The 11,770-nt window shown below is 32.4% G+C and overlaps 1 protein-coding gene across 1 annotated transcript in view; it reads right to left on the bottom strand.

Moving 5' to 3' along the window:
* Nucleotides 1–6,091: 6,091 nt before the first annotated feature.
* The window catches only part of Smp_141390 (putative innexin), a gene marked incomplete at its 3' end in the record, with an annotated part of 31,370 nt that continues 25,691 nt past the window's right edge, over nt 6,092–11,770 (bottom strand). Inside the window, exons 2-4 of the mRNA XM_018793327.1 lie at nt 10,786–11,015; nt 8,213–8,387; nt 6,092–6,660 (exon numbers count right to left, since the gene is read on the bottom strand). Of these exons, the coding sequence (XP_018647851.1) occupies nt 6,092–6,660; nt 8,213–8,387; nt 10,786–11,015 (974 nt within the window). The remainder of the gene's footprint in view (nt 6,661–8,212; nt 8,388–10,785; nt 11,016–11,770) is intronic.

The raw sequence follows: 11,770 nt of genomic DNA on the forward strand, positions 1-11,770 counted from the left end.
TTGTATCTATTTGTTTTACTACTGAATTCACAGGTAATCAATCAGTCATGTGAATGACAAACTTCCTTCAGAAAGTGTTAATTTGTCCAGGTCTTTATGTATTCCACTTTCGCAACCATGTCTGTAAGGTAAACATATCAAATGATTAAACAATTTTCTGTTTACCAAACCTTACTTAAACGTGAATCTACGTTTGTTGTGCAATAAAAACAAACTAACCAGTGAGTAAGAATAGCTCATACTTATGTGTGGTTGAAATATTTTGTCACTTTGTAGTGAAATCTATACTACAATCACTGGTATTACTGTGAGTAAAAGAATTAGTATTATGGATTCACTGAATTGTTCAGTTGAACATACGTAAACAAACGAACACGTTATAACTCACCACATAACCTGAAAGTAGATGTGTACAGAAACTGTTTGTACAGTAGCTTTCAATGGACATACTTTTCTATCATTGATTCATACTTCTGTCTTGTTTATTCGTCTTTTACATCAAATATTATCACCTTCATTTCAACAAATCGGAACACAAATTTGAATCCAGAACACTTATTTGTTTTTGACTATTATCACCTTTGAACAATTCTCGTTCACAATAATCTTCATTAACTTATCTCAAAAATCATACCATAGTCTTCCAACAATCAGTCTTATTTTCGCTTTTTAGTTTTCTATACTCATGGTAAGAGGGTTGGTGTAGACTGAAAGTGGTTGGATTAGTCTTCAACACAAATCGATATCAGTCGGATAATCAACGAAAAGCTCCTAGTTTGAAGCACTATAACAATGTAGAATGATAATTTTGTACACCAACAAGCCAATTTATTATCACAACAATTATTTACCCCAATTCGATCGGTTTACCATGAGTAACTACAAATAACAAGCAGTGAGTAAACGGACTATTCCAATCAATACGTACCATACATATATGCGAAGATTTACACATATTTATGAATTACTACTACTGTTACTATAACGTTCAATACCACTACTAACAAATGTTCGGAATGGATTCAGTAAGCTTTAACTGAACCGTTTCCAAAAAAATGTTTATATTATTGACCGATGTCAAATGATTAATCAAAGAGGAATCAAATGGATTTCTGTCTAATCGTCAAATGTAAAATGTTCAAGTCATCCATGACATATCCACCATCATCTTTAACACTTCATTAATTAATCACAAATTTTCATAAACTGTTTGTAAAGATAAATCATCTAATCCAGTAAATTAATAATATTTACTAGTTAAAGCAAGTTCTGATTTATATTCGCCACATAATATGTAGTCATTACCTTCATGATCGTCTTGGAAGAAACCTCAATGTTTATCATAATAAGTATGAGTGTTTGTTCAGTTATAGCACGAACAATTGAAAATAATAATATTGTTATCTAATATAACATAACCTACTTTGTATTAAATTTATTATTATGTAGGTGGGACAGATGATAAATCTTAGACCTATAGTTTGGGTGCCAAGCGCTTTAACCGGTAAACATAGTAGCTTGTGATTTATTTGGCTCATGCATGAATATTATGCTTTGGAATTGCTTCAGACCAACAACATGCAATTTAACCAGACAACTAATTGATGGAAAAATTGATTTTATGAAAGATATGCAATCATATAAGAATAATTTTGATACCCAACATTCATATGATATCATTCTATCTTCTTTTCAGTTTTGAATATAAATTGACGTAACTATGAAATTATAACTGACTAAAAGTAAGTAAATTACTTCATCCATAATACCCAACCAACTTTGATTTATCAAGACAAGGATCAAAATACTAATGAACGATATGATCATTAAATTCAAAGACTGACTTCTTAAACTTAGAAATCGCCTCACTATATTTACTATGATTTTCAACGTAGAGAAATAAACAATCAGCGTCCAATTATTTTCATTTGTTTCAATACTAAAGACACTTAGAAATATGATATGTTTAGCTGAGTAAATTAATTAACTAGAAAACAGTTTTTTGTAGACATAACGTTCAATGAAAATGGTCTAACTAAATTCTAATGGAGTATTTTGTGAGTAGTGCCCTGAATTCATGTTATTGATGTACGGAATTTTGCTGAAAACTTAGATCAGCGGTTATTAACTGAATCGGCTGAAACAGGGGAGCATTTGTAGACTTTTGTGTTTTTCTCATCAGTAATATTTTGTTATGACTAGTATCAGCTGTCCTGATGGGCGGCTCATGCTCCTCTACGAGGGATAACAGGCGTAAATAAGTAAGTATCAGTTGCAGACAAACTGATCAGTAATCAATGCCATGTTATTTACTCTTTTGTATTGAACAGATTTTAACAATTAAGTATCAGATAAATACATTCACATTTTGTGGGAATTTGCCTTAATGAAAGTGATAACGCTTATGAGATTTGATTTTTAACAAATAAAACGATATAAAGATTCCGATGGAATTATCTAGATAGTTTGAAATAATAAAAAGCAATATAGAATACAACTTTTTGAATGGAATGAGCTCTAAAATACTTTAAAGTGAGCTTTAAAGCATTTAGTCTCTTTGATAAATTTCGATAATGTAATAAGAAGACGAAGATTATCAGAACTATGTGATGATATATTAGCGCAATACGTTTCGAACAATCTAATCACACATAATACACTTGCTAAGAACATTTATATCTAAAAATAAAAGGTCAACTAGATTGGAAATGGGGGGGGGTAAGTGTAGACAAGGACAATAATAATAATATTGTGAAAGCAATTTGAAACCTAATCACTCTGGATAATAAGCTAATATTACCAGGGTAGGTTTAAGGTGAGAACAAACTGTTTTAGAATACACAAACGGGGTTTGAATTTTCGTTTATTTTTATTTTTATATATAAATGTTCTTAACAAGTATATGTGTGATCAGATGGTTCGAAATGTATTGCGTTAAGATGTCACATAGTTCTGATAATCTTCATCTTCTTATTACACTATCGAAATTTAAAGTGAGCATCAAACAGTTGAGTAGTAGAATATATCACTGCTTTGACCATTCTATACGCTTACTTTTGTTGTGAAATAGCCTATAGGAATGGTTATGCTTACAATTTTTTTTATATTAATCATAACAAAGTAACTCTGGATAATAAAAGACATTCTCATTGATCTTAGGGAGAAATAAGGGATATTTTTAACAATCACTATTTATGCCATCATAATGTCTTATAGAATCTAATCGATTATGCAATGTATTTTATACTCACTGTTTATTCTGTTTGATCTTTCCACCATTCATTTTAGTCTTATTCGGTTTCTTTTTGTATATTACATACATTACTTACTAATATTCAGTAACTTATGTCATTGTCAATAATTTGTGCATATGCAGCTTTATTTTCGTTATTTTGAGCTATATTTCTAAGTATTTACAAGAATCTATTACATTTAAACCATTTATAATTTCCATTTCTTTCCTTGAACATTCTTAACAGTTTGTCCCCATTGTATATGTGGTCACTGAACACTTGTTTTTTCGAAATAATTCCCATATTTTGTGTATAAAGATCACTTTAATTTGTTGGTTCTCACTTTTGAATTAATGTAGCTACTGGTTATCAGTTGATTTATCGTAGATTTTCGTAAATAGTTCTTATATATCTACAATAGAGGGCAATTTTTCTTTGGCCGCATCTTGAATCGTGTAAATGCTTTAGATATCCCATGAACTGAGGTTTCCGAAATACATTGCTTGTGTTATCATCAATAATATCATCGTCTCATAAACAAATTCTTTAATTTGATTCTGGTTGAACCTTAAACCAAAAGTGGAGTTGAGTCTGCTTGGGTCGCCTAATCAATACACCAGTAGACATTTAGACACCACTTATGATTCTAGCTTAAATTATAATCCTGTTTTCACTATTGGATTGCCAATGATCGAATTAGCCAAATTTGACGGAATGTCTATCAAATTTTGGACCTTTATGAGGAGATTGAGAAAGGATTTTGTGGCTAGTGTTAGTGATTATAATAAACAATTAAGCAGTTAGTGATGATACCAAACGATTAACTAAGAATGCAGTGAACCACTGTCATTATTTTCTTAAGTTTCAAGCTAAACTAAGACAATGGATATTTTTTATCCGACTTACTCACCGGCTCACCGCTTCATCCACAAGAAGATATGAGAGTGAAAAATCTCGCAAAAAGGATTAGTAATTGCAAAATTACTGTCATAAATGAAACGTGGTCCTGACCTGCAATTTTCCACTAACTTGAAGTGTAGAATTCAGAGTTTAACTTAAGTATTCCAGCTTGAATAGAGAGATGTTGTGAGCATTTTGAACAATTATTCAGAGCTGTCTTCTATGATATACTAGAATTTCTAGAACAGGCTTTGTACCTATAAGCTAATTGGAACCACAAGCCTCAATCGGTGTCAACGCGACATGGTATCTAAATCACGTCAAAGAGCATAACGATCAACTGCTGTCGTGTTATCCACTTAGCTACTGAGTTCTGATAGCCACTTCTTTGTGAAATGGGGTGAAGTTTAAATTCATTTGGTATTGTTTGTTTGAATCTTCCCATTGATGTTTAGCACTGCAATTGATCAGTCTCTCATTGACATATGTGCATACTGTGCGTATTGCCCCGATATTGCCTTAATTCACAAGCATTATAAGTAAAGATAGATAGTGGCCAGCAGTGAAATCTAGGACGCGTGCTTCGTCCCAATTGAGACTCATCAACTGGATGTACCTGCATCTCAGAGTTGATGTCCACTCTGGGACTCGGACCCAGTACCTTTCGCTTCAAACGCCATCGCGTTATTCACTCAGCTATTGAGTCCTGATAGCCATTTGCTTGTGCAATTGGTGTGAAGTTTAAATTCATTTGGTATTGTTTGTTCCAATCTTCCCATTGATGTGTGTATTGAACAAATGCCAATAAGAGACTGATCAAGTGCAGTCCTAAACATCAATGGGAAGATTCAAATAAACAATACCAAGTGAATTTAATCAACTGCCAAATTTGTAGTAATGTCCTGATCCCCACAGGTTTTTCAGTGAATCCAAGGGATGTATTCGACATGCCAAAGATGTTACCTTTTAACTACATTAACCCTAACCATCGAGAGGCTAAATGCTGAAAGTTTATATCTTACAATATTGCTGGATCCAGCTCCCAACACCATAAATTGCTACACAACAGAGACAGCTTTAAAACAACAGGTCTTTTAACCTCCCACTACACCAGCTAGCATTCCCCTACGATTTAACCCTGTTAAACTACATGGTTCAAATATATGATTAAATAAAATCGCTTTGCCAGACAATCGCTTCTGGATCCGATCCTCAATGGGATAGTGGATTAGCACTCTTGACGTGTCCTATTCTGGGACGAAATAACCGTCTAATGCACCCAGGCTTCTAATGTCCATCTAACTCATATGAGTTCATGATGTAAATTACATAATATTAACCACTTTCACATTATTTACCGAAATGAATATACTTACAAGACTTGATTGTATTAATCTGATGTATTATATTAAAGTATTTAACATTAAAAAAAGCCATATACGTATGTAAATATATAAGGTGCTAATTTTAATAATTCGTTGTATAGAAAAATAAAAAATATCAGAAAAATTACTAATAAAGCTTTCATAGCTGATTAGCAGACAATTTCGAAGAGTTAGTAATAATAATAGTAATAATAATAATAATCGTATTCATAGTAATAATAATGACAATAATACCTAACATTTTAATAAAACATCTAGTTCTAACATTAAAACAGACTTGACCCTTTTTATTTTTCAAAAAAATAATCTATATTTTGTTCATAGTAAGAAGAAAGAAAAAAGAGATAAATGAAAAGTCAATCAAAATGTAGACATTCTTGGTGGTGTTGTCGTCGTCATCGCTAATCACATATAGTTTGAATTTCTTCTGGTTCAATGTTGTTTCAAATGATCATTACTTTTTTCTGATTATTTGACATATTCTTTATTGTTTTAATAAACTAACCTGATACATCATATTCATATAGATTTAAAGAAAAATTTAACAAACACTTGTAACGTATTAAAACAAAATTAAACAAGATTCTTAAATCCAATTTCCGATTTCATTGGATCTTGTCCTTTATCTATGGAATCTGCTTTATTATAATGTTCAATGAAGTTTTGATATAGTTCAGTGACAATTTCTCCTGTGATAACATCACCTGAATTGATAGTCAACATACGAATGATGAATACACCATCAGCACGTAAGTATTTATCAATAAATTCATCTAAATCACTTCTTTTTAATTCATCACCTTTCAATGAATGAACACCTTTTAATCGAAGATAACGTTTAATGAAATCTTTACGTTTAGATGCTAAAATCATACGTGCAAGCCATAATAATAAACTAAGAATACATGTGATAAGTAAGAAAACAATCCAAAACCAGAAAAATATATAAATTTTTTCATTTAACATATTTATTGGTAATGCACATTGGGCAGTGTATGAATTCTTTACACCAACTAATCGTATACCAGGTACACGACAATATGCTACACGTGGAAATAACATAGTTTCAGGCCAATCACGTCCAGCACGTATATGGTTAACAACAGTTAAACCAAATCCATAACCCTCAACATTTTCATTGTCTGAATAGGATAAATCACTTACTGAAATGTACAAAAGAAAAAAGAGTCATGAAAAATATAAATTATTGCATTCATTTCATTGAATATTGAATTTAGAAATGAGAATCATTGAGTTTCGACTTGGTAATTCAAATGTAACATGTTCGTAGGTTCGATCCTTCAAAAACAGCGAATATGGATGAACATTTCTGAGAAGTCCCATAATAAAACAGAGCATATGTTGACTTTCATTGGTTAGTTGTTTTACCAAAGATGAACCGTCGTGCAGTGAACTAAAATTATTAACCAATATGTAATTAAATTGACTGTCCTTAAAACAGTTGAGAAAGTTACTACTACTTTGCACAAAATGGATTCAATTCCAATTAGGTAACCAGTTATACAAACAGACTAATGAAGTAAGTATACAGTCACCACCACAAAGGTGTTTACTCAAACATTTTTGAACAATTTTGCAAATTGATATGTCAAAGTTCGCCAGTGTAATAAATCTGAAAGCCGAACAAATTGATTAATCCTAAAAAATTTGAAGTTACAAAATAACTATTATGTACACGGCTCCTAAACGTTTTTTTATAAACCCTTATGTACACATACTACATATCGTTACTTCATAGTCATCTACTTTTCAACTGGAAGTATCTGATGTCAGTGAGTATGATGTACATGTAAGTAACATATAACACAAATTAAGTGCACTTTTACTAATAACAATGTTGTAGAAATACCTGACTGATGTGCACTAATAAGATTAAAGTCACTACTTCTAAAAATTCCTTTGACATCCTTTAAGCATCAGATCCAAAATAAAACACTTGAGTTATGTTAGTGGAAGGCTTTTAGTGATTTTACTATCAAACTACATCCAAGTGATATAACATATCTAGTTTACCATCAATTTAATCAGTAGTAATTTATCGTAGACAGTATGCACACAAACAGACTAACTTTATGATGTTCAATAGTAAAGCATTTTTTCTTTTCTTACAACTAAAATATTATGCGTTTTACCTAAATATTTGATCAGACTTTGAGACAATATTCAGTAATCACTTATTTACATGATAATGACCATATAACACATAAATACATATTTTAAAGAAAAATCAGGACGATATGTTAGTCAAGGTAACTAGTGATTGGCTAATGAGCAAAGATAGATATACCTAACTACATTAAATTTGAGATACTATCCTAAGATTGATTCTGCCCTTATTTTGCTTTGACTTCACTATTTTACTGCTTTTTAGTGTGTTGGTGCAACACTGTTCTGACCTATATCCTCTGGTTCTTGTTCCAATTGAATAATTCAGTCGTGTGTATCATGTGCTCAAGTATCGAATTCTATTGATCTAGAGATCCAAATCCAATGTTGTGTTGAATAAATCAATTATTCTCCTTTATAGAGAATGTAGATGACCTACATAATGAAATCTAATGGTAAATAGTTAAAATAATGATTATTATTAATTAATAATGTAATCATTATCAAACTTACATGCTTTAAAATCAGTCACTTTGCCTAATTGTAAACTACGTCGACTCGCACTACCATTTGAATAAAAGCCCAAAAAACGTTGAATTAAAAATATTTGTAATGCAGCATTAATAATTGTAATAATTTTTACGCAGAAATAAGAAAATATCAAGTTTGTACCGAGTCTTTTACTAGCTACAAATATCCCACCAAATCGAGCAGCTGTTTTAGTTAGTTTAGCACGTCTACCCTTAAAAAGAGGAAGAGAGACAGAGTTAGAATACAGTAAAAATGAAAAATACAGTTTACAGATGTGTTATGATAATCATTATTATTACTATCAGTATTATTATTGTTATTATTATTAGTAGTAGTATTAGAATGAGGGGGTTTCACCTTATTAATTATTAAGGAATATATATATATGCAGTGGATTATTTCGATGTTGTCATTTAGTTACAAGTTATAAAAAAGTTGAATTTTGGGTTAACAGTGAAATTCAAGTTCTATTTGGCATTTTTCGGCTGGAAATGGCTGCATCATGGTGTTGTCGTTCACACTAAGATACAGACCATATGCTATTTCACTTTAAACTCTACCGGGTTATCCGCTGAGAAACTGAGTCAAGATAGCCATCAGCTTGTTCAATTGGTATGAATATATTTGTACAGGTCTGTATTTTTTTTGTCATTAGTATTAAGGACTATATTTGATTCATCTTTTTTAGGATAAGTGTTGAATGATTGTTTTTCAAATGTGTATAGTCTGTATCATTATTCAGACCTGTATTAGTCTTACAGAAGTAGCAATTATAATGTGTTGAGGAGTAGTGATCTACTCGTTAGCAACTGAATGTGACAGTTCGTAGTCAATGTGTGGTGTGGGTGACTTATATCCACATAAGTAGTATATAACTATGGCCGGGCATTAAATGCATTTCAGTAGAAGATAGATAAGGAAAGAACGGAAATGAAACGCAATTAGCATGAAAATGCATGAGCATTGGTAATCGGAGACTACGGACTGATATTTACAGAAGGAATGGTCAAGACTAAACTCCGCCTGTAACTCCTCCGGGAACTACTGCTGGTCCCAAGCCCAGATAAAGGAGGAGGGTTGGGCATGGGGTTAGCGACCCCATCCCGTAGAAAACCAACTCGCTAAAAAAAACACTAACCAGAAAAATAGTCAAGATTGAGGCAATTGATTGATAGTTTGCAAATTAACTATATACTATATGGTTGTCAGATTTTAGTGAGATATTCTGTAATTTTGTGCTTAAATGCATTCGATTATCCTTACTCGTGTTCTTGTTCACTACAAATGAGTCACCAATACTTTCTGAGCTCGCGGATTCTCCACTTTTTTCATTATTATAGCGGGTTTGTAGAGGGTTAAATTTTAGTTTTTAGATCACAAACTAACCTCAGACAAAACTGAATAATTATCTCAACCTAGTATGAGGCTCGTCAGAAGCGACTATTCAGTGGCTAATTTTGACAGGTGACTCCTAGAGCTCTTGTAAGAAATTGTGACCAATGGAGCTTAATCCTATTTGATGTGAGACAATTATCCACTAATGTGTGTTATAACGTATGAGTACCAGTTGTTATATCGATTGCCTGCGTGCCCTCTTTAGTATATGAACGTCCTGATTCCCGCCAATGAGAGAAGAGAGAATTATCGATCGGAACAATGATACATAAAATCGTATGAGCAGTCTTGAGTGCGTATCGACCCTGCTTTCTGCCTGGCCCAGCCAGTTAAGTCCAGAACATCCAAACAGCCTCTGCAATATGAATCATTATTCACAAACATACTGGGTTTATATACCAACCAAACTGACCACATCGTACCATAAAATAGAAAATAACATTTGTACAATATTTAACTAAGTGTGGTTGTTAATAGGGGGAAAGTAATCAATAAACTGATGATAACTCAAGAATCGTATGATAATAGGTCAAAGGTCGAAATAGGAAATATACATATTACATTGATCCATAAATAGTCCTCAAAAGTTATCATTCATAATTCGCCAGGAGATATAACATTGTGGTTGGTAGATAATTGCGCAATATTGCACATTAGTTGAATTTAGAAATGTCAACCATTGGGCTTCGACTCAGTGGTCTGAACTTTCAGCCTTTGTTACGAGATTTGAAGGTCTCGAGTTCGATCAGTGTAGCCCTACTAAACAGTCACATACTTGGTGATATATTTAGTAGTTTTCGTTTCAAATAATCAATTTCCGATGGCGAACTAATTTTATCACCAAACAGTCAAACAATAAGCACAATACATTTAGTAATGATTTACATTATCCGTTTTTTGTTATTTCAATCGAAATTTGGTCAGTCTTAGTTGACACATGGGCATCCTGCGCGGGTTCCCTTGATAAAACGTTTACGACACAAGTTTATATAGAGTAAATGTAATGTGGCTAATAGTGGAATCCAGAAGGAGTCTCAGATTGGATGGAACACAATTCTTGGATTCCACTGCTAGTCCCATTCCATCTATTTGACGTTTATAAACATGACATTTTATTTATTTGATGAAAAATTTAAAGATGTCTTAAATAGTTTTAGAAGCTCTTCCTATAGAAAATCCAAAACTCAGTAAGACCTATGTCTAAATTAACTTACTGTCCTACATTCTTTGTGCATTCCAATCATGTCCTCGATGAATTCTGCTACACGAGCTACTGCTTTCTGACGATCTTCTCGAGATAGTATAGCAGCATCTGCCGCTGATTTTACTAATGAAAACATATCACCACCAGAACGACAAGTGCAAGCAGCTTGCCAAGCAATATGTGGAATATAAAATAATATGCACTGTAGGCCAAGTACAAACGGTACCCATTGATAATAAGCTAACAATACAAAATAAAGTGAGAAACATTCGACAATGAATAATATAAAGTATGATTTGATAAATATATTGTAAGGAATCAATCAACTGAAGAATTATTGTGTATTGACGAGTGACTTGTTTCTGGCTGAGTTCCAGAAGTTCTTATAAGAGGCTATGATTGGTAGGGTATGATCATTTCGTTAGTTATGAAGATTTCGTCGATGTCACCATATAATCGTCGCGCTACTGGTTGGCTGAAGTTGAAGTTGTAGATGTAGACTAATAGATTCAGACGCAGTGGTCAAAAGGTACGATGTTCGTCGTAAGATTTGAGAGTTCTAGGCACGATCTTTGGTGTGGTCAAACGTAAGGACTATTGAAGAGCTTTAAACTAGAAAGAAACAGTTTTATTTTGATGTAGGTTTGTTCTCTGAGCCGGATGGTTTGGTCGTGGAGCTTTCATCGTCCTCCTGAACGAATTGGCATTGCTTATTTGAAACTTCTCATTGATGTTTAAGAATTAAGACTATATCGGAGTAATACACACAATATGCACATATGCCAGTAAGAGACTGATCAATTGCATTTCCAAACATCAATAAGAAGATTTAAATAAAAAATACCAAATGAACTAGTCAATTTCGTTATGTAGTTTTACACTTTGAAGTATAATGAGCAGGATACTTCTGATAACTTACTGGATATAGTAGAGATGGTAGAGGTTAATATTTTTGATATTAAGACAATTTTTTATGTAAAGTAGTATTTTCCTAA

Source organism: Schistosoma mansoni, chromosome 1 (genome assembly GCF_000237925.1).
Source record: "Schistosoma mansoni strain Puerto Rico chromosome 1, complete genome".
Classification (NCBI taxonomy): Eukaryota; Metazoa; Platyhelminthes; class Trematoda; order Strigeidida; family Schistosomatidae; genus Schistosoma; species Schistosoma mansoni.